This window comes from Cherax quadricarinatus, chromosome 4, assembly GCF_038502225.1.
Source record: "Cherax quadricarinatus isolate ZL_2023a chromosome 4, ASM3850222v1, whole genome shotgun sequence".
NCBI lineage: Eukaryota > Metazoa > Arthropoda > Malacostraca > Decapoda > Parastacidae > Cherax > Cherax quadricarinatus.
Window position 1 is genome coordinate 68721514 of NC_091295.1, and position 24825 is coordinate 68746338.

Here is a 24825-nt window from a genome sequence, read left to right on the forward strand (position 1 = left end):
TATCAGCAGCAGAAAGAGAAGGTATCAGCAGCAGAAAGAGGAGGTATCAGCAGCAGAAAGAGGAGATATCAGCAGCAGGAAGAGGAGGTATCAGCAGCAGAAAGAGGAGGTATCAGCAGCAGGAAGAGGATGTATCAGCAGCAGGAAGAGGATGTATCAGCAGCAGGAAGAGGAGGTAGCAGCAGGAAGAGGAGGTATCAGCAGCAGAAAGAGGAGGTATCAGCAGCAGGAAGAGGAGGTATCAGCAGCAGGAAGAGGAGGTATCAGCAGCAAGAAGAGGAGGTATCAGCAGCAAGAAGAGGAGGTATCAGCAGCAGAAAGAGGAGGTATCAGCAGCAGAAAGAGGAGGCATCAGCAGTAGAAAGAGGAGGTATCAGCAGCAGAAAGAGGAGGCATCAGCAGCAGAAAGAGGAGGCATCAGCAGCAGAAAGAGGAGGTATCAGCAGCAGGAAGAGGAGGTATCAGCAGCAGGAAGAGGAGGTATCAGCAGCAGGAAGAGGAGGTATCAGCAGCAGGAAGAGGAGGTATCAGCAGCAGGAAGAAAAGAGGACCCTCCAGTCGTCAACACATGACACAGCAAATATTAGTTAAGTGTTACCTGGTTCCTTGATGTTAGTGAAGCATTGCACCTGTCCTCAGTTCCCTTGGATCGAACGTGCTCGCCTCCCATTCCACCAATGCACTGTATAACCTGTAAGGTTTTAACACTTCCCCGTGAATATAATAATAATAATTAATAAATTGATCATTTTTATGGTGATTTCCCCTTATGAGTTATTTTTATGAGTCTAATTATACACAAATAACCCGTACATAGGAGACAGGAGATTACCACGACGTTTCGGTCCGACATGGACCTTTTACAAAGTCAGTGTGACTTAGTAAATGGTCCAAGTTGCACCGCAACGTCGTCGTAAGCTCGTCTCTCCTATGTGCGGGATATTCGTGTATTGTTCCAGTCATGGTAATGTGTCTTGTTATTATTTATGAGTCTTATTAGGTCTAGTGGGTAAACTCGTTTAATAGTAAACAACGAGTGTGTACTGAATGCACAGAGGATATTTTCCAAGAATTTCAACTGCAGCAGCTGTCTTCACAGCGAGACACTTTTGTCCATCCTGGAAGAAAACGACTGAGGTGACCAAGCAATGGTACCTAAGTAACAGTGACAGCCGTCAGGTGCCATCTACTGCGTGTTCGGAAGGACACTGCTCCCTCCTCTCCCCATTCATGTTCCTAGTTTTTATTGTTTGTTAATCGTTAATTGTATATTTTTTATTGTTAAGAGTACTGCGTGACCTACAGTCATAGCTGTTTACAGTCGAAATCAGAAAATATTTGACGGACAGGCAGAGGTACACACCTACACACACACACACCTACACAGAACGAGTCCTTGGTTCACCCAAAGGTGTAGGGAGGCAAAAACTAGGTGTACTAGAGAATGGAAAAGGTACAGAAGACAGAGAACTCAGGAAAATAAAGAAATCAGCCGAAGAGCCAGAAACGAATATGCACAGATAAGAAGGGAGGCTCAGAGACAATATGAAAATGACATAGCATCAAAAGTAAAGACTGACCCGAAGCTGTTGTACAGCCACATCAGGAGGAAAACAACAGTCAAGGACCAGGTAATCAGACTGAGGAAGGGTGATGGGGAATTCACAAGAAACGACCGAGAGGTATGTCAGGAGCTCAACACAAGATTTAAAGAGGTATTTACAGTGGAAACCAGTAGGACTCCAAGAAATCAGAACAGGGGGGCACACCAGCAAGTGCTGGATGAGGTACATATAACCAAGGAGGAGGTGAAGAAGCTGCTATGCGAACTTGACACCTCAAAGGCGGTGGGACCAGACAACATCTCTCCATGGGTCCTTAAAGAGGGAGCAGAGATATTGTGTGAGCCATTAACAAAGATCTTCAACACATCATTTGAAACTGGGCAACTCCCTGAGGTATGGAAAATGGCAAACGTAGTCCCAATTTTTAAAAAGGGAGACAGACATGAGGCACTAAACTACAGACCTGTATCCCTAACGTGTATAGTATGCAAGGTCATGGAGAAGATCATCAGGAGGAGAGTGGTGGGGCACCTGGAAAGAAACAAGTGTATAATTGACAACCAGCACGGTTTCAGGGAAGGAAAATCCTGTGTCACAAACCTAGAGTTTTATGACAAGGTGACAGAAGTAAGACAAGAGAGAGAGGGGTGGATCGACTGCGTATTTTTGGACTGCAAGAAGGCTTTCGACACAGTTCCTCACAAGAGGTTACTGCAAAAGCTAGAGGACCAGGCACACATAACAGGAAAAGCACTGCAATGGATCAGAGAATATCTGACAGGGAGGAAACAACGAGTCATGGTACGCGACGAGGTGTCAGAGTGGGCGCCTGTGACAAGCGGGGTTCCACAGGGGTCAGTCCTAGGACCTGTGCTGTTCTTGGTATACGTGAACGACATAACGGAAGGGATAGACTCAGAAGTGTCCTTGTTTGCAGACGATGTGAAGTTAATGAGAAGAATCGAATCGGACGAGGATCAGGCAGGACTACAAAGAGATCTGGACAGGCTACAAGCCTGGTCCAGCAACTGGCTCCTTGAATTTAACCCTGCCAAATGCAAAGTCATGAAGATTGGGGAAGGGCAAAGAAGACCGCAGACACAATATAGTTTAGATGGCCAAAGACTGCAAACCTCACTAAAGGAAAAAGATCTGGGGGTGAGTATAACACCGAGCATATCTCCTGAGGCGCACATCAATCAGATAACTGCTGCAGCATACGGGCGCCTGGCAAACCTACGGATAGCGTTCCGATACCTCAGTAAGGATTCGTTTAAGACTCTGTACACCATCTACGTCAGGCCCATACTGGAGTATGCAGCACCAGTTTGGAATCCACACCTAGTCAAGCACGTCAAGAAATTAGAGAAAGTGCAAAGGTTTGCAACAAGACTAGTCCCAGAGCTACGGGGATTGTCCTATGAAGAAAGGTTGAGGGAAATCGGCCTGACGACACTGGAGGCCAGGAGGGTCAGGGGAGACATGATAACGACATATAAAATACTGCGCGGAATAGACGAGGTGGACAAAGACGGGATGTTCCAGAGATGGGACACAGACACAAGAGGTCACAATTGGAAGTTGAAGACTCAGATGAATCAAAGGGATGTTAGGAAGTATTTCTTCAGTCATAGAGTAGTCAGGCCATGGAATAGCCTAGAAAGTGATGTGGTGGAGGCAGGAACCATACATAGTTTTAAGGCGAGGTATGATAGAGCTCATGGGGCAGGGAGAGAGAGGACCTAGTAGCAATCAGCGAAGAGGCGGGGCCAGGAGCTGTGACTCGACCCCTGCAACCACAAATAGGTGAGTACAAATAGGTGAGTACACACACCTTAGCGGGAAATTTATTTTTATCCAGTGTAATCAGTTACTTTCTAAGGATCTTTCAAGAAATGAAAGTCAGAAGGTAAATAAATGTATTTTTTTTATTAAGATGGAGCAAGCGCAGTACATTTGACACCTCAGTCCTTGTGCTTGATCATATCCACACACACACACACACACACACACACACACACACACACACACACACACACACACCTGCTGTGATGAGCTCTCTAACACACGTTGAGATCCCAACGTCTGGTCAGTTTTATAAGCACCTGACGTGAATGGCTCTGATACGTGGAGATCCCGACGGTTAATAAGCTGTTCCTCATCTCAGCTTCGAGAGCATCAAAACAGGTGGTAAAAACAACTTCTTGAGTATTAAATCACGTGTTCGGAGCAGGTGTCAGTAATATATTCAGAAATAAAACACGTGATTAGAGCAGGTAAAGAGATAAGCTTGGGAGTAAAATATCTTTAAGGAGGAATTAAAGGAAATAAGATTAAGAAATAACCACTTGCTGCGAGTAATGTGGAATCACTAAACACGTAGGGGCCAAACACTGATCGCCTGGTTAACTGGCGGTACTCAGTTTTGATGCCAGAAAGGGTAACTAAGTGCCCTAGTTCTAGAACCCTTCACCAGCACCACTGTTCCTCCTTTCAAAGGGAAAGTAGGCAATGGAAGGAATAATTTTAGATAAGACAGACGTGCTTCTATTTGGCACAAAGTGACTGTTCTCTTACACAAGGTTGAACTAGTGCGATTTGAAGACTTTCTTGGCGTGGTTCTCCCAGATGAGGCAGCCAGTATGGGGCACACATACTAGAGAAAATCATAGTTTTGACTTAGATGCCACGTTGGCACTGGCGTCTCAGTGCCGCTTTGTTAGGCTGCCACCATAAAAGCTCTTTAAATAGCTGCTAGAGTCCGACTCTCAATAATCTCCGATTAAGCTTATCTTGTAAGCTTCGAGTTCGAAGTGGTTGGCCAGTACGGGCCAGGTCAGGGTCTTGTCTATGAGGTGACCCGGTATTGACTCCCCAAGTAGGGGAGTGTCGTACGTCTTCTTCGTACGACTCTCCCCATTTAGAGAGTCAATACCGAAAAACCACTTCGAACACGAAGTTAACTTCATTGGAGATTTATAATTCAATCCAGTAGAATGTAATGACTAAGGTCAACAAAAAGTTGACAAACGTTCAATAAAATCTGCATTCTTTTCATTTCCGTCGCACATAATAAAGACCTCTGTTGGTCGAAGCTTCTCCAAGGTCGTCGCTAGCCACTAACATTCTTACGGTACCGGCCTAGAGTTCACTATATCAATGATCAACACGAGAACAGAGGCACAAGTTACACATTACCCTCAAGAGACAGTCACAGACGTTCTGACACTAAATCTTAATTTACCCCAAAAAACATTTACGATCTATCAGAGACTGCTGCTTCTGCTATGTAGAAGAGGCTACATGCTTTAAAAGTTGCAAAACAACTTTAAAAATTATTTATATGCTGAAGGAATTTGAGGAAGCAGACCTCGAGGATCAGAGTGAGATGCTGGTTTAAGATTGATACACTTCGCTTGGACCAGCCAGACACAGGCTCTGGAATACACATATGTATATATATATACAAAGAGTTTATTTACACTTCAAAGTACCTAAGACTCAAAGAGCTGAAAGTTTGGTACCTTAAGAATCATGTAAAAATTATCACATGCTCTAAAGAATAGATAAAATAATAATTTCTGTCTTGAATGTGATCTTCAAGCATTGAATATTATCTTAAAATTACACAGTTAGTAATTACAATATACTAACGTAACAAATTCTTGACTTTACACCCAACAATAAAAAGTGAAGTAGCCTAAGTACAGTCTAGAGATAAGTTTTTATACAAATATATATATATAGAGAGAGATTTATATAGTTGGGTCAGCAAAATAGGTCACAAAAATTCTAGTATGGAATGCTGGCCTCAACATTCTTAGTCAGTCATAATATGTTTATCAACAGATGACCAAAATTAAACCATATTATATATATATATATATATATATATATATATATATATATATATATATATATATATATATATATATATATATATATATATATATATATATATATATATAACTGTTGCATTGAAAATAAATAAATATTAAGCTGCTTGAGCAAATGCTAGTTTATTTCTCAAGTCAATTTGAGACCTTTTTTGCTTTAAGAAGATATGCACCATGACAGGGAGGACAGCATGTCTCGCCCTCCTGCACCATGACAGGAAGGACGGCACATCTCGCCCTCCTGCACCATGACAGGAAGGACGGCACGTCTCGCCCTCCTGCACCATGACAGGAAGGACGGCACGTCTCGCCCTCCTGCACCATGACAGGAAGGACGGCACGTCTCGCCCTCCTGCACCATGACAGGAAGGACGGCACATCTCGCCCTCCTGCACCATGACAGGAAGGACGGCACGTCTCGCCCTCCTGCACCATGACAGGAAGGACGGCACATCTCGCCTTCCTACACATCTGTCAAGAACAACAGCACCTCTGAAAATCAGAGGAAAAATAAGCTTAACGTCATGACACTGGACCATTGTATATCTTGGCCTTGGACTGATGACGAGTGCAATAGTGAATAAAGGAAATCCAGAAAGGGTTTTAAAAAAAATGTTGAAATATCTATACGTATTTCGATTTTGATATTCTATTGCTGGAGTTTTGGTTTACTTAATCTTTTGCAAACTCTCATCGCTCGACCAAATAGCCTCGGTGAGTGTGCTAGTACCAGCTGCCAGGCAGCGAATGGAATTGTCAACAGCACCATTTCTGAACCTCTCATACAAGTAAATATTTTAGTTACAGTAGTATTAACTCTTGAGGATCACGTCCAGTATTACACGAAGAGATATTATTTAGTACTGTTGGAACAAATGCGGAATTCTGCATGTTTTGTTTCTCTCGTTTTCCCTTCCGTTAAGGGTAAGCAGCGCCTGGGAGAGGCGAAGAAGACGCAGGTCTGCTTCAAGAGAAGTAGTTCCTGGAGGTTGCTCTGCTGGAGGTAACCTTGGAGTGCTGCTCGCTCATATCACTCAGGGAGTCAGTATCCTGCAAAGGACGATGCATATTGCAGTTAATTTCCTTCAGTGGTAAGTGCGTAGCATTGAAAGGGTTTCAACACAGCTGCTGGGCATGAATCCTATACCTTTGTTTGGGTAATGAAATGTATCCTGACACATGTGTAGGTGATACATTGTGTCCGCTAGACATTAAAGTTTCTTACGACAATAAAGTTTCTATTTGCACAAGCTATATATTGTAGTATTTTGACACAGGTGTTTAATAAACACTGATCAATTACACAAACGAAACCAAAATGCATAAAATAATGAGTATAAGACGTCTGTATATTTCAGCCTCAAACAGACGAAGAGGATATCATCAGTAGGCCACACTGTCCCCTGCTTTTGCAATCGTTTGAGTTCATACATTTAGGTTCGTGTTATTTTGTCAGCTGTTGACTAATGAAGTGCATCATCCCTTAATTCTCAGGAACATACAGTGTATGTCTAGAGTATCGTGGGACACTCTGGCATCTAGCGTCATAAACACCTGACGTCGTGACATGTGTAAGGCAATGAAAGGCAGCTTCATGTATTCACAGCGAGAAATATAGTACAGAAGGTGTGTGTGAGAGACGTGGTGAAGGCAGTCAGTACTTGTCCCAGAGTCCTGGCAAACATTGAGGCTCATGTAACTGAATCATTGAAACTACCATAATCAAAAATATCAGGAAATAAAAAAAACGCACTACAAGTAACAATAATGATAATGTCAGAAAATTTTTGTTTTATGATTTTATGCTCGTCACAGTGGAGATTCCTGGACGTGGGTGAGGGGAAGGGCTGGGCTCTTGATGTACAGAATGGGGCTGGGCTCTTGATGTACAGAATGGGGCTGGGCTCTTGATGTACAGAATGGGACCTATCCTCCCCGTCCTTAGACCAAACCTGATTGTCTCTTGTTCCCACAGGCGCCGTATGACCCTTACGGGCTTAGCGAACCATCATTAATGTAATAATATTAACGTATGGTGCCATTTTCGTGAATAATTTTGCGTACCCAAAAGTATTACGGATGAGAGGCACTAGAAGACACTGTTAACACGCTACATGACACTGTTAACACGCTACATAACACTGTTAACACGCTACATGACACTGTTAACACGCTACATGACACTGTTAACACGCTACATGACACTGTTAACGCGCTACATGACACTGTTAACGCGCTACATGACACTGTTAACACGCTACATGACACTGTTAACACGCTACATGACACTGTTAACACGCTACATGACACTGTTAACACGCTACATGACACTGTTAACATGCTACATGAACTTAACACGCTACATGACACTGTTAACACGCTACATGACACTGTTAACACGCTAAATGACACTATTAACACGCTACATGACACTTTTAACACGCTACATGACACTGTTAACACGCTACATGACACTTTTAACACGCTACATGACACTGTTAACACGCTACATGATACTGTTAACATGCTACATGACACTTAACAAGCTACATGACACTGTTAACCCGCTACATGACACTGTTAACACGCTACATGACACTGCTAACACACTACATGACACTGTTAACATGCTACATAACACTGTTAACACGCTACATGACACTGTTAACACGCTACATGTCACTGTTAACACGCTGCATGAAACTTAACAAGCTACATGACACTGTTAACGCGCTACATGACACTGCTAACACGCTACATGACACTGTTAACGCGCTACATGACACTGTTAACACGCTACATGACACTTAACAAGCTACATGACACTGTTAACGCGCTACATGACACTGTTAACACGCTACATGACACTGCTAACACACTACATGACACTGTTAACATGCTACATAACACTGTTAACACGCTACATGTCACTGTTAGCACGCTGCATGACACTTAACAAGCTACATGACACTGTTAACGCGCTACATGACACTGTTAACACGCTACATGACACTGTTAACACGCTACATGACACGGTTAACATGCTACATGAACTTAACACGCTACATGACACTGTTAACACGCTACATGACACTGCTAACACACTACATGACACTGTTAACACGCTACATGTAAAGTTCTTGTAACCTATGCAGCTAAACTTTCCATAATATACGGAAAGCAGTATTCATTTAGTTAAGGAATATGTCACATAAAGCATAAAATTAGCACATGCAAAACTAAGAAATAGTGAAGAATATATCTAAACACATGCCGAGAACTCATACTTTCTCACCTAGTTAGAAACCCATAGTTCAGTGAATAAAAAATCTAGTTTCTGTAACTATACAAAAATCAAAACATGCACAGAGTCATTTCAGAGAGATTTAGTATAATAATGGTAAGATGGTAGTGAGTTGGGTGGATGGAAGTGGCAACTTACACGCGCCGGACGATACAGTTCCATCTGTGGGTAGACGACAGTGGAGCCGCCATCTCGTTCAGCCATGGTCTGGTGCTCCTACGTGTGGAGGGGAGACCGTCAGGAGTCATTGTTGTGATGGGTGAGTCATGGTAGCAGTGGTGGTAATGATGGTGGGGAAGTCATGGTAGCAGTGGGGGGTAATGATGGTGGGGAAGTCATGGTAGCAGTGATGGTAATGGTGGTGGGGAAGCCATGATAGCAGTGGTAGTAATGATAATGGAAAAGTCATGGTAGCAATGGTGGTAATGGTGATGGAGAAGTCATGGTAGCAGTGATGGTAATGGTGGTGGGTAAGTCATGGTAGCAATGGTGGTAATGGTGGTGGGGAAGTCATGGTAGCAGTGATGGTAATGGTGGTGGGTAAGTCATGGTAGCAGTGGGGATAATGGAGGTGGGGAAGTCGTGGTAGCAGTGGTGGTAATGGTGGTGGGGAAGTCATGGTAGCAGTGGTGGTAATGGTGGTGGGGAAATCATGGTAGCAGTGATGGTAATGGTGGTGGCAAAGTCATGATAGCATTGGTGGTAATGGTGGTGGGGAAGTCATGGTAGCCCTGATGGTAATGGTGGTGGTGAAGTCATGGTAGCAGTGATGGTAATGGTGATGGTGAAGTCATGGTAGCAGCGGTGGTAATTGTGGTGGGGAAGTCATGGTAGCAGTGATGGTAATGGTGGTGGGGAAGTCATGGTAGCAGTGATGGTTATGGTGGTAGGGAAGTCGTGGTAGCAGTGATGATAACGGTGGTGGGGAAGTCATGGTAGCAGTGATGGTAATGGTGGTGGGTAAGTCATGGTAACAGTGGTGGTAATGGTGGTGGGGAAGTCATGGTAGCAGTGGTGGTAATGGTGGTGGGGAAATCATGGTAGCAGTGATGGTAACGGTGGTGGCAAAGTCATGATAGCATTGGTGGTAATGGTGGTGGGGAAGTCATGGCAGCCCTGATGGTAATGGTGGTGGTGAAGTCATGGTAGCAGTGATGGTAATGGTGGTGGTGAAGTCATGGTAGCAGTGGTGGTAATTGTGGTGGGGAAGCCATGGTAGCAGTGATGGTAAGGGTGGTGGTGAAGTCATGGTAGCAGTGATGGTAATGGTGGTGGGGAAGTCATGGTAGCAGTGATGGTAATGGTGGTGGTGAAGTCATGGTAGCAGTGATGGTAATGGTGGTGGGTAAGTCATGGTAGCAGTGATGGTAATAGTAATGGAGTCAGGGTAAAAATGGTGGGTATAAGAGAGCCATTGTAGTCAGCAGTAATGGTCATCGTTTGTGTGTAGTTTAGCTTCTTATTGTAAACAATAGGAAAGAGGAAGAAGACGAGAGAGAATAATAAAGAGGAACACAAGAAAGATAATGAAAAACACAAAGAAAATACAAACATTAAGAAAGAGGAGGACGGTGTTGAAAAGTGAAAGGATGAGGGAAGGTGAGGTGAAGTGAGGGAAGGTGAGGTGAAGTGAGGGAAGGTGAGGTGATGCGAGGGAAGGTGAGGTGAAATGAAGGAAGGTGAGGTGAGGGAAATTAGAAAAAGTTATTATGTCATAACCTGTTGTCTAAATATTTTATCTGATAGCAATATAGTAGTATAGTTTGTAATATAGTCTGGCAGGTGTTGCAGGACAGGTGGTCATCTGTCACCAAACATGTCAGAGTGATCAGGAAAGTGCGGTGAGGGGGAGCTGTGATGAGCTTACGGTGTCATGCACACATCTGCTGACATTACCACAATGATTGCTGCGTGATCCTCAAGTGAGACAACTGTGTGGCTCCCTATTTCAGCAATTTTCTTATTAAAAACATTCAGGAGTTAGTTAAATATACGGTACGTGCCAGCCTTATTACTGTTACTTCAAAGTCTTTTTTTATTTCCTTGTTGCCAGGAGATGCAGATGCAGTATGACTGACAAAATTAGGGTCGTTTGTAATTCTTCCTCCTACTTTCTATCGCCCATCAAACCACAAGGGGGATATTTTGTTGGCAAGATCTGAAAATTTCCTTCATTGTCGTGATAACCCATCATCCAAGTAGGTTTCCGTCATGTGACTGAGACCTTCCATAGGTTCAGCGGTCGGCAGAGTAAAAAAAATAAGCATTTTAAGATGTTTTGCGAGTCTAGTGTAAGCTTGCTGATGCTAAATCTCTTAACTAGCTGCCTGGTAGATACAAAGTTGTCAAGAGCATGTCATTACATCTGTGTAACCATTGTTCTCCAGGTAGAAATGTGCTAAGACACGGAGTGCGTCTACTCTCTCTCTATTTCTCAGTTCCTAAACCCACGACAGACAGATACAAAAATCTTTGTTGATGAACCACTGAAATATAAGCGTCATCAATACTATTCCCGCAATACACAAATAACCTTCACATAGGAGAGAGGAGCTTACCACGAAGTCTCGGTCCGACTTGGACCATTTACAAAGTCACAGTGTGACTTTGTAAATGGTCCAAGTCGTCGTAAGTTCCTCTCTCCTATGTGCGGGTTATTTGTGTATTGTTCCAGTCATAGTTATTACTCTTGCAACTATGTTATCTATCGATTACTTTTTTAATAAACAGTAATAACTGTTGCATTTTTTATCTAGATATTACTGTTTTTATTTCCAATTGTTTGCTCGAAAGGTTATATTAATTTCCAAGCCTGACCTCAAAAATGGGCTGCTAGACAACAACTATAAATTACTGAAGATATAAAAAGTTGTTAAAGACAAGACAAAAGTGAGGAAATAAAATAAGGTTAAGACAATCTAGCACCAGCTATTAGAGGAGATTCAGCACTAAGTAAAGAACTAACTCCTTCGTTGACCTTATACTTCCTTTCGTTTATGATGTGTAAGCAGACAGAAGGGATTTACAGGATATAAGTCTATATAAGCAGTAGAATATCTAAATCTAGCTCTAAATTAATTTTATTGCTATCAGGGAGAAAAAAAAAATTGAAATATAGACCAAATAATCATCGTATAACACACCATAACAAAAAGTTCATTCGCCACTTTTATTTCTCTCATACATTCATTCGTCTATGTATACACCCTTTCTATTTTTCTATTTCCCTCTTGTTATTTCTATTTGTCGGTATCAACAGCTGTGTACATACGTCAGAGATATGCTGAGAAGACAGGGCCTTTGAAGAGTAGAAGCTGTCAGCACGCAGACTTCTGATGGGTGCTCTGACTGTGGTCTCATCGCAGGAGCGGGCCATGCTCATGGTCCTGCAAATTTGGGTGCATGAGGGATGCCATTAATCAAGAGCACACAGTTAACTACATGAATTTTGTGTAAAAGTCATGAATTTTGTGTAAAATTAATCAATTTTACACAAAATTCATGACTTTTACATAAAATTCTTGTTCGTGTTTATTAAAGTTAAAAACTTTACTGGCTTTATTTTATTTTTTATCAATTTTTTTCCAGGTACACGAGAGGAAAAAATATATTCGTAAATATTCAGGAAAACCATTAAAGCTTCTGAAGGTCAATTACCATTTAATATTTTTTTTTATTATACAATACAAGGTGTTCAAAAAGGGGAAAAAATCGAGTCAAAATTCAAGTCATTTGCACTGTAATGTCTGAGAATTTCCAGCAAGACAGCTGTTGCATGAATGATGGTGAAGGTGTTGTCTTTTTTGTCATTACACAGGTTTTAACATGATCTCCATCTACTCACCGTTCACCATCTCCTCTAAAGGAAAAGTTGACCCCAAACTCTGAGTTGAGGTCGTGGTTGCTGTGGTGGTGGAGCCTGTCCGTGGAATTATCGTGGTTGCTGTGATGGAGCCTGTCCGTGGAGTGGCTGTGGGCGTTGTGGTGGAGTCTATCTGTAGAGAGGTCGTGGTTGCTGTGGTGGAGCCTGTCCGTGGAGTGAGACCTGTTGGAGTCCATATGGGGCTGTGGATGCAGCTGATGCAGGAAGGCATTCGCCAGATGCTCCCGTGAGTGTGATCTAGACCGGTTGATCCTGGCACTGCTGTGGACTGAAGCAGCTGCTATGCTCTCCCTCCTGCTGGTTCTGTCCAATGCTGCAGCAGGAGCTGGCTGGTCCAACAGGTCGACGAATGCCTGCTGAGAGCTAGCCAGGTCGGAGCGAGCATCTGCCCCAATCATGACACGAGGTTCACCATTCTCCCCGCGACTCACTACACATGGACGGGGAGGTGCTGGCCCCTTGACACGAGGGATCAACTGTTGGAGGAAGCGAATGTCAACGTGCATGATATACAACATACAGAGGTTGAGATGTTAGTATTACTCAGGTTTCAGATGGGCTCACTTAGGACACTGAATTAATGATTCGCTCCATCAGTCTTATTGTTTTAATGGGAATCATTCTTGAGTGGCAAGTGTGTGTTCTGCCATACCTTCTAAACTCTGTGACGCTTTTTATTAATAATAAACATAATAGTAACAACAGTGTTCAGATTTTTATTATTATTATTATTATTATTATTATTATTATTATTATTATTATTATTATTATTATTATTATTATTATTATCAGTAGTAGTAGTAGTAGTAGTAGTAGTAATGTTTTCGACTAGAACTATTTTCTATGTTCTCAATTTCAAATAATTTCCCAACTATTCGGTCTCGTGTCTTATCCTCATGTAACATGTCCTTCCTCACTCTCTATCTCTCTCTCTCTTCCCTAGATGCATTGACACTCCCAAAGTTTAGTATAAGGAAGACTTACATTGAATCCTGAGAGAATAAAAAAAATCCTCTGCATTACTAGAATACTGTAAAGTTCCTCTTTGTAAACAATGACATTGTAGCTATGCTCACTCCTTCCCTCCAAGAGTCGAGATTATTCCTGTAGGATCCCCCATGAACTGTAACTCTTGCTGTTACAGATATCTATATTAGTCCAAGCCCTCATATTTCTTAAACAGAAAATAATTTCCCTTGCACACAACATCATACATGAAACATCAAGACATTACGACACAGGTGTGTGTAATGCATGAGGCTCGATCCTCAGATATCGTATATGGAAGCACAGAATGTCATGACCCGACTATGACAGGGTTGCTGCACTCTTCTGTCTTGTCTGGATGTCAGAGTCATATCCTTAAAGAACGATCAAGTCTCCAGAGTTTAAAACACACACACACACACACACACACACACACCACGACAGGTGGAGACAAAACTCACCACAGGAGGAAGGGTGGTGTGTACCCCCACAGAACGGTCCTCGGCGAAGGACGCTTGAGAGTGTCGTCCCACACTTAACTCCGACCTGGGGGCTCGATGTAGCCGCTCCTGCTTCTCGTAGCTCATTGGAGGCTACAGAGAAAGAAAACATAAATTTAACAATACTAATAAATTTATAATGTATCTGGCAATAAGATTTAGACTTCATAAGGTATCAGAATGTTACATTCAAGAGGAAAACCGAATTGATCATCCCGGTGGAAGGTAAGACACCCAAGTCTCATTATAACTGATAAGACTTGAAACAGATGTTAAAGAAGTTATCAAGAAGTAGGCAGATCCATAGCCTCTGAACATTACTATAAAGAGTCTCTCTACCTTAAAGGTGAAACAAAATGCTTAGGTAGTAGCTGTTAACACACTGTAGCACCACCTGGCCATAATACTCCTCCCCACACACTCGTCACCTTGACCCTACAGGTCATTAACACTTCCTTAGTAGCTTCTTCATAACATTCTTCAGACTAGAGGTTCTCATCTGGTGGTTCACGAACACTTAGGGATCCATGAAAAGGATTCACGGGTTCCATGGAAGGGATTCAAGGGTTCCATTTTTTGTAAAAGACTTCAGTTTAGTTAGATTTTTATATTTTTTCATTCTGAATAAGTATTGGTTGGCCAAACACTATAGGGCATCATACAAACATCATCCTCGCCAAGTTATTAGGAAGACGAGAAAGTCCCATCGATATAAATGAAAGAAAACAGAACCTGCCAGTATAAAAAAAAGAGTTGGTGTGTTGTCAGTAGTTGATCACACATATAATAATAACCCATAAATCTGCTGTTTCGTGCACACAGCTGGTCATAGCTTATTTATTTTTTAGCATTATCTCATTCCAGAGGGTTTATTTTCTTCAGGCCTACTGGCTTAAGCCGGTGGGAGAATTGGACCTTCCTCACATAGGCCAGTAGGCCTGTTGCAGTGTTCCTTCTTTTTTATGCTCTTATGTCAAAGATAAGCATTACTCTAGCCCGGTGTCGACATACTGTGGCATGCAAAGAGTACGTAACCTTTATTCGGCGCATGTACACGCCCTCATTTACAGGCTATCTCCCCCAACCAGCGAACCAGGTTGCTAAGAGTTGATGATGGGGCCCCGTCGTTCAACTAGTGACCAGGTTCTAGCCAATAAGAAGATGGTTTTGGCAATCGCAGAGGTTATGTGGGTACCGCTCTCCTGTCTGCCCTTGTCATTCCCATTCTAGAGCTGGTTGAAGCATGGTCTGCTATCTTGTGGCTTCTATTTCTGCCTTGGTTACCGTGGAGTGCACTATACTTATCACTGTACATAGTGTACATATTGCTGTTCTAAATTGGTGAAGGATAATACAAGTCTAAACTTTTTCTGCTGTGTTTATTTTGCTCCCATTACACCCGGGATAACAGGCCATTTGGAATCCTGGGTTGTAATACATACCATGAAGGAGGTGGCATGGAGCCGGGAATGGTCGATGGAACTCTCAGAAGAGGTCTCGTGAATCATGGCTCGACGGTCGAGTGTGCTGGACATGCCGGCGCTGCGAGCCCTCAGGAAGGTGGGAGCGCCAGGCATCTGTCGAGAGTGAGTACCATGCTCTACATATAAATGTAAATTACATCGAAATGCACAAAAGAGGGAGTTAATGATGCTACATTAACACCAAAGTGAATTAAATACGTAGGAACCAACATGGAGAAACTAAAATCAATAGTCCTCTTTAGCTGACTGAAGAGTACCTCAGTGCTCTTCTACTTCATTCTTTCCATGTGAGTTTGTTCACATCACATTTCATTATATAAAGCTTAGATAAAAAATATATTTATTTGAGACATCAGGAAAGCCATCAGACCATTAACACTTTTAAACGTCTCACATCTGTGAGTTTAGCAGAGGCTCCTACCTGTCCCATTTTATTCCTGGTGTTTTTTCTGGCCCGGAGGCAGCAGAGGGCGAGACAGAGCAGCAGCAGCACCACTAGTAGGGAACCCACCGTCACCAACACTATCAGTAGAACTGTTAACATACACACACATGAGTACTTCACAAACACAAGTCATTTAAATTTAAGATCTTGGGAAATGCATAAAACGAGTCTTTCAAGATACATATATGTGCAGTGAAGCAGAAATATAATGTCTAACTCTAGAAAATACACAAACACATATTTATATTACTGTAATGTGCAATTACAGAGCAGATACGAGATCAGGTTTATTCTAATATTGCATATGTTAGTAAAAGAACACTCAAAAAAGTTTATTTTCAATAATAAAGTGAAAAACAGAGAGGTTTGTAAGATGATTAAGCTGACACACCTTGAGGTTGACCTACCCATGAGGTTGACCTACCCTTGAGATTGACCTACCCTTGAGGTTGACCCACCCTTGAAGATGACTTACCCCTGAGGTTGACCTGGCAGCGGTCGCCACTGAACCACTGTAAGCAGCGGCACCCGATGGAGCCGTCGGGCTTGGAGACGCACTCTCCCTGGAAGTTACACCTGGCACACTGCTCTGTTTGCACTGTGGGACAAGAGAGTTGATGCTAGTGCCGTGAAACTCCCAGTTCATTTGTAACAGGGAAAAATTAGGTGAATACATTTATCAGCTCGTTTCTCTCAGTGAAAAAATGGAAGTATTAGTCACCTCTGTGAAGTTATTTCGGCAGCTATGAAAACATTAATTTAATAACTTGTTTGTTGTGTTTGTCAGGGCACGAAAATTAGCCAATATTAATGAAACAAATAGAGGATTTGAGTAAATTCATATATATAATGCACTGCTGTGTAAATCTTTGGAATTACATTTATGAAAAATGCTAAACCTTTAAAGGCTATAAAGCATCTGGGGAATGGAAGATGATAAATTTTGATTCGAATTAGGGGAGAGTAGCTCTAATTCCATGGAACACGAGCCCTTAACAAGCATCAAGGTACCCCTCTGTCAAAATATAAATATTGTTTACAAGAAACACTAAACCTATGCGTGTCATTCAACACAAGGAGTGGTTGAAGCTCCAGTCACTTCAGGAAAGATCGAGCAACAAAGTCCAAAATTAAGTCATTCCAGCATCACCAAAGAAGTTGCTGGAACTGTCTGGAAGTGCAATAAATGCTTCTCACCTGCACATTGCCTTCCTGGCATGTCATCCATATCTTTGAAGCCGTCCTTGCATGCACAGAGATAGGAACCAGGGGTGTTGAAGCAGTTAGCATAGCTGGAACAATCATTGTGATCTTCGTGGGAACATTCGTCGAAGTCGTCGGCGGCCAGCACCGACACTTTCCTGTTGGCGACGATCTCTGAATCCCCCAGAGAGTAGTTGGTATCCTTCAGCGCTAGTTCCAGTGCCTCCCTCACCACAGACTCATTCATGTCATCATTGAACTCTTCTTCTCCTTCTGTCCTTGACAGCTCTACCTTGATGTCCACTACCAGCCCGTGTTCCTGAAGAAAATGTTAAAAGTGTCTGGAATATCAGACTCATAAGTGACTGAAGGCGTCTTGCCACAGTATGATTGTCTCAGACTATTATCTGTGGATGTGTATTCACCTCATGCATGATTGCCTAATTTTTCATTTAAAGAGTCATTGGTTAATAATGTATAAATGCACCAGTGGCTTTTGGATTCTTGTAGTGGTGCTCAGGTATTATACATCTTTCCTGAGGAATTAGACGCATGTGCATCACCTGGGTATCTATTGAAGAAACGTGCCAAAACTTCAAATAAATATACCCAGGTGTAGCAAAAGTGTAATTCCTCATCCTGTATATCATTATTATAATTACACTGTGTACCATTATTATAATTACACATGTCTCTTAATACTCAGACCTTAACACAAGCACCAGGAATAGTAGTACTCACTACATGTACTGTATCAAGAAATGATGAGTTGATGCTAACTTACCATTGGCTCTACGGAGACGGGCATAGCTAGTCTCTTGACATCAGTGAACTTAGTGACAGTAGCACCATGGAATCGTGGTCCGAGGCCGGAGCCTCTCATGGCCTGGTCGATCCCATGGACAGTGATGTCTGAGAGGTCCTGCGTGATGGGATGGCTGGTGTTGTCAAGCACAGGGTCAAACACCAGGTCGATGTCACTCATTTTGTCGAGCAGGACTTGCACATTGTAGGCGAGGGATTCTGCAATGAAAGAGTTTGGGATCATAAAGCTTAGAAGTTTCTTTAAATTGAACAGTTTTAACGTAACCTGATCAAATTAGAACAAGAATAAAAAGAGGTGGCTTTTTTAAGTTTTCTGACTTGTAATCTAAGTGCTAGTTATTATTATTGTTATCTGCCTTCTTTTATTATTATTTACCTTTTATTATTATTATTATTTACCTTTTATTATTATCTGCCTGTATCCATAACCTTCCTCTCTGTTATTACTTACGTTTACAGGTGTCATAATCACTCTTGCGTGAGTAGCCTGCACGACAGACGCAAGTATGAGCACCTCGTACCAGCCTGCACACCTCATGACGTCCAGCCGAGCACTGAGGCTCACACTGTGACACTGGAGCCCTGAGAGGACCTCCCATGTTGATCTCCTGGTCGGGGCTCTTGCTCTCAACTACTCGGCTAATCTCGTTGTCCTCTGCTATACCTAGAGTAGATTCACTCAGCACCACTTCCGCATCTCCAGGAAGGCGAAGTTCAGAATCATCTGTGTGAGGATCGACAGGGAAGGATGGGTAGTTGGCTGGATCAAAGGGTGAGCCAGGTGGGTATGTGGTGGGGTCTCTCATCTCAGCACCACCAACTGTGGCAGTGATGTAGCTGACACGGGTGGCAGTACCCACTATGGTAGAGATGATAATTCGCAGTGGCAAGGTGCTGCGGATCACGTGAGTCAGCGTGGATGTAACTCCCTCAGTGAAAACTACCTCGGTGTGTGTGGCAGTGATGGTGCGGGCTGATGTTTCTACCCGGGTGACAAAACGGGTGATGGTACCTCCTGGCCCCATCACTACTGAGGTCAGGTCACCTTCTGGCTCATTGTTAGCAACCGGGCGGGTAAACAGTGGCCCAAAGATGGTAGTGGCACCTGACATGACAGTGGAGGAGCCTCTGAAGACTGTGGTGCGGCCACTGTTGATACCATGACCCATAAGGATGGTCTCCGAGCCAGACACGACGGTGCTCTCAAGTTCAGGTGGGGGTTGTGGACGCTCGTCTTCAGGAGGTCCTGAAATTATACCAACACCGACTGTGGAGTGAAGCACAAACTCGCCATGAGCTGGAGCCACGATGATAGGCGGTGGTTGATGTAGACTGGGAGTGTGGGCTGGGATGACCTGAGTTCTCACAATGCGATTGTCACCTTCAATGCTGACGATGGTCTGAGGTCCAACTCGTGATGGCTGAGGGTGATGTGGTGGAAACCTTGATGACACAACTTCTGATTGAGTATCTCCTGCTGCAACTTGGTCTGAAGAACCTTTAGGGGGAACTATGAGGAGAATTGATTTTCTGTCTCCAGGTAGGGGCACACGAATTGGCACGGGTACTGGCCTCGTCTCGTCTTGCAGGACCGGGTGACTTGGGAGAATGAAAACAGGTTCTCGGTCTACTTTGTGTCCCTGAGGTGGTGAAGGGGCAGGCTGGCCTGGCGGTGGTAGGTCATTAGGACCAACACCACCAAAGAAAATGGTCGGTGACCCGGAAATGACCGATACCCGAGTGGGACCAAGAGGGTCAACTGTCATGGCAGTGAATCCCAACTGCGTTTTAGGAGGAAGGAAAGTCGGGCCGAAACCCTCCATCTCATCAATGTTGACTGGGAGTGAGAAACTAGGTTTCTCAGCTACTGGATTTTCAGAAGCAATTCTAATGAAGCCAGGATTTAAGCTGGGAGCAGCAAATCCTTTATGTGGCGTGTGAGCATCTGCAGGAAACCTTGCCTGAGGAGGACTGTCAGGCCGTCTAAGTGGGATGAAGCCATGTTCTGGACCTTCTGTACGGTCATTAGTGCTGCTGAGGGAGGCTCCAACTCCTCCAACTGGAATGAGCAGAGGTTCCCTTTGGGCTACAATGAGTGTGTTGGAGGGAAGAAGTGGAGGATTTATTTTCCTTCGGTTATCGTCATCTGACTTTGGTTTGATAAAGTGGTTATTTAAATTATTGCGTATGATACCTGCCACTGCTGTAAACATCGGACCTAGATCTAAGTTAAGGCCATTGTCGTTGGATCCGGTCATACTTAATCCTACAGAAGAGACTTCAGCATCAGCAGAATCAACACGAATAGGGATTACTGCAGGTTCAACGGGAGGGATGTCGGTGGGTGGCACATCACTCGATTCATCCACCAGGTCGTCTCTTGTTGGGAAGACAGATACATTGCGCAGGGAAGTATCTGTGACTTCTAATGCAGAGATTTCCACAGATGAAGAGGAATCAGCGAGGCTGCTGTCAGGATTAACTGTGGGTGACTGCGACACAACTGCCGGGTTTATGGGGAGTATGGGGGAGGATGAGACAGGACTAACAGATGCCAGATAAGAAGACTTGAGAGAAGAGAGGTAAGAGGTGTCAAAAATAACAATAGTCTGCCCGGTCAACACTGACGTCGAGAGGTCTTCAGTGGGTCGCACTAACAAGGTGGCCGAAGTAGTGGAGTCGCTCACCACAAAAGTGCCGGATGCATCACCCTCCTGGACATGGACTGTGGCCTGAAGACCTTCCTCCTCGCTTGGGCCAGCAGGTGCAGTCGTGGCCTTGGACACCATAATAGAACTTCTCAGTGAAGATAGATATGATGGGTCAAGCTGGACACCAGCGCCTCCTCCTAGAGAAGGAACCTCAGCAGTAGCTTCAAAGGAAGGACGTTCGAACCGTCTTGTAGGAGTGATGAGGAGTGATGCCGGGATTCCTGTGGTGCTTATGGTAGAGGTGAACACCTTCGTCTCAGTCTGAAGACTTGAGTTGACGACACCGTTGTGAAGAGTAGTGTAGTATGTGTATGTGGTAAAGAAGGTACGCAACTGCTTGTAAACATTGTCTCTGAGCTTGACATAAGCGATAGTTGGTGGCTGTGTTGCGCCGACAGCTGTAGGTGTCACCTGCCAGGACAAGTAAGAGTTTCTAAAGGAGATGAGTTCCTCAGAATTCAAGGCTGAAGTCAAGGATTCTGTGACAATATTTGATGAAACCTCTGTCCTAGATGTAGTGATGGTGCGGGTGCCCTGTAGAATGGTTGTGAGGTAGGTGAGGGTAGTATATATGGTCATGGTGGCATACAGCACCAAGCCATCTTCATCAGCAGCCTCGTAGTCAAACGAAGCCTCTGGGTCAACAGTGGGAGTTGACATCAAGTCAAACTCGTCACCAACATCAAGACTTGGAGACTCTGTCATGTAAGCTGTCTCCGTCACCACCTCTGAGGATACTACAGTGCTGCTGCTCACCAGGGTGGTGATGCCAGTTACTGCAGTGGTGTAGTAAGTGAGGGTAGTGAAGTAAGTCTTGATGACTAGTGAAGACCTATCGGGGATAAAGGTGGCTCGCTGTACCGATGGTGCCTCGGTGATAACCACCTGAGTGAGAACCTCCTCCGAGGTCACCACCCGCTGGTCGGGCTCCACTCTGCGAGTGAAGGTTTGCGTGGTGAAGTAAGTGTGAGTGTCGAACGTCACCTGTAACCATAAAAATCAAAGTAAGTTTTAAAGTATCTCTTGCCTTATCACATATTTAAGAAACCATGAGGATGAATACTTCAGAACCAAAGGAATAAAACCTGCATAACCAAAACACAAGGAATAAATACTGCATAATTCAACCTCATTGGACTTCATCAAAATATGTTACAGTGTACACAAATTATAGTCATAACACATGTGTGATAGTGTTTTCTGATAACATCTCAAAATGGCGTCTTGAGGGAGGAAGTGTACCTCGATGTTGCTGGAAGACTCTTAAGCAAAGGAACTTGAGTTATCCTCCCTTTTCTCGATTCAAACTTGTTTATCTCTTATTCGGCGAATGCTCCTTATGGGTTTAGCGCTCCCCCATGATAATAATCCCGTATTAATAAAAGACTTACACAAATCTGCATGAAAATCATTACATTCGTGGGGAGGCGCTAAATGGTTTTGATCCAAGGAAAGAGAAGGGAATCTCTAACTCCTTGTTTCATATTCACACAGAGATTTCAAAGCTCTGTCAGATACACATCTTCCAGCATTTACAACACTCACATCACACTTTCGAAGCACAACACCTCCACTCCTCAACTCCTGACGTCTGTAGCTTTTAAGAACATAAGAAAGGAGGAACACTGCAGTAGACCTATTGGCCCATACTAGGCAGGTCGTTCACAACCCACTAACAGAATAAATGCTATCCAATCTACCCAAGCAATAAGCTTTGAATAAGCTGTCTACCCCTTGAAGGGATCTGCACACTGGCACCGACCTCTGTCCTCTCTATGTAGTTGCTAGCATCTGGGATGGGGACAGTCACCACGTTCTCCACAGTCTCCTTGCTGGTCACCACGAAAGGTTTATTGCCAGCCAGGAAGGTGTTGTAGTAGGTGTAGGTGGTGAAGTAGGTGGTGGTCTGGCAGGCACCATCGTCACCACCTGCCAGCTGGGTCACCTGCATTAGTGACTATATTAATGAACAAATCTCTGCAGTTCAAGCACCTGCCATCAGAGATAACTTGGAATGTCCTGTAATAAATCACAACAAACACAACATTCGTGTGTTAGTTATGAAGCCTGATAATTTTTTTACATCTTATTAAGCAGTTTATGTAAGAAAGTTCATCACCAGATTAATTCCTCGATTGTTATAATAATCGTCCTTGTTCTAATCAAGATGTTGTTTAACTATCAGATATATATATATATATATATATATATATATATATATATATATATATATATATATATATATATATATATATATATATATATATATATATATATATATATACAATAAGAAAGTCACTGGACTTTCAGATGACAATGATTATGCATTGTATTTACTATAAATAATGTAGTATGATGCTACAGACTCTATAGCATCATATGAATTTAAACTACATACAATAAGGAAAACGGCTGGTTGTAAAAATACTACCTGTATGTATTAGAAGACCTACATTATCAATTTTTAGGTAAGTCTTCAATAGCCGAAATTTACAGAAAACCACATCACTTCTTAATTCTAAAGAAAAGGAGACAAAACATTTTGTGCTCTTTACACATGCTGTCTATGAGAGGTGTAGTAATGCAAACAATGTATGTGCTTCTAAGACGAGCTGGTACCCCACCATACCTCTTCAACTCTACTCAAGAAACTCAGAAGACTATTTTCTATACAAAGTTACTACAGAAAATCCCGATGATCTGAGAACAATTCAGCTGTTGCAGAATGAACTGAAGTATAGGTTCCACTTGTGGTGTGGGTTGACCAGTTTAGAAAAGCAGTACAGTCATGAGTTACTACTACAGGTGTGGGTTACCTTGGAGAACGAGAGTGAGGTGAGGAAGGGTAGGTTATCATGGGGAATGTTACCTTAGCTGTGACACTGGGAGGAGTGATGGAAGTCAAGAAGTAGTCATCATGGGTTACAACACTGGTCTGAACCTCAAGGCGGGTCATATCCCCTGACCCGGCCATCTGGCTAATGTAAGTCACAGTGGTCACGTAAGTATAGCTGAAAGGAACGACGGTGTCAGGATGTTCCAAATCCGGCTCCAGTCTCAAGTAAAGCGAGTCCGGGAACAGGTTAGGAGTCACTAAGGGCGGTTTGACCTTCCCCTTGTTAGTGATAAAGTCAGCGACAGCCAGAACCGAGGCGAGAAGGTTCGTCTGTGAGCTGTCATCCGTCTCGAAGTCAATCATCGTGTCTGGCACAATCTCCAAGATTACTGTCTTCTCCTGGTCTAAGGGGCTTGGGGGAGGATGTCCATTGTAGGAACGAGCAAAGAACATGGGGGCAGCCCCAGAGATGAGTTGAGTGGTGAGTTGCCTGCCCTTGAATGTAGGTCGACCACCTAAAGCCTGTTAGTTTGGGTTAGTTGACTACAATCATGCTATTAACAGTACGGAAAAAAAAGAGCTGAATAGTCTATTGAAGAATTATGTTTCTTTTTGAACAAGAAATTTAAGAAAAGTACAAATATAAAAAATTTCTCTAAACAAAGTCAAAATTTTGACGAACAAAAGAGAAACAAAAGGAAAATAATTGTATTACTTTAAATTATGTAGAAGACCAATCTATTAAAACCAATAGAATGGCTCCAAGAAAGAAAATGAAACATAGTCATAAAATGGTAATCTATAGCAATAAAGGATAGTTTATTATGGTAAATATGAAAGGAATAAATATGAAATAAGATGAAGAGAAGGTATAAGAAAAAAGATATAACACAGTGTTAGTATTGTTAGCAAGTAGCATAAAAAACTGCTATAACCTTTACCAAATATAATTAGCATAACCTTAAATAAATCTCCTCAAATAAATGTGTCCATGACTATGCCACATTAGAATATACAATAGAGTTACACGTGTATATTTCAGTGCTTAAAACCCAAATAATAACACCACTATACAGCAACAAAAAGAATATATTTGATTTCCTCAGCATTGTATAATTTTTAAGTTTCCCCTCGTACCTCCCACCAGACTGAAATCCTGTTAAAGTATCTGAAGCAGGACTCGGTT

The 24825-nt window shown here is 42.9% G+C and overlaps 1 protein-coding gene across 3 annotated transcripts in view; it reads right to left on the reverse strand.

Moving 5' to 3' along the window:
• Positions 1–5514: 5514 nt before the first annotated feature.
• Positions 5515–24825, reverse strand: part of LOC128684273 (mucin-17-like) — a 38585-nt gene continuing 19274 nt past the window's right edge. For 2 of the 3 annotated variants that reach the window (XM_070097268.1, XM_070097256.1), the window contains 12 exons: positions 22566–22748; positions 18544–21787; positions 18052–18290; positions 17262–17586; positions 16540–16662; positions 16041–16153; positions 15578–15712; positions 14097–14228; positions 12610–13124; positions 12037–12151; positions 8904–8981; positions 5515–6511 (listed from right to left, as the gene is read on the reverse strand). In XM_070097268.1, the coding sequence (XP_069953369.1) occupies positions 6428–6511; positions 8904–8981; positions 12037–12151; positions 12610–13124; positions 14097–14228; positions 15578–15712; positions 16041–16153; positions 16540–16662; positions 17262–17586; positions 18052–18290; positions 18544–21787; positions 22566–22748 (5286 nt within the window). In that variant the 3' untranslated portion in view covers positions 5515–6427. The remainder of the gene's footprint in view (positions 6512–8903; positions 8982–12036; positions 12152–12609; positions 13125–14096; positions 14229–15577; positions 15713–16040; positions 16154–16539; positions 16663–17261; positions 17587–18051; positions 18291–18543; positions 21788–22565; positions 22749–24825) is intronic. The other variant, XM_070097264.1, reaches the window with a different exon arrangement.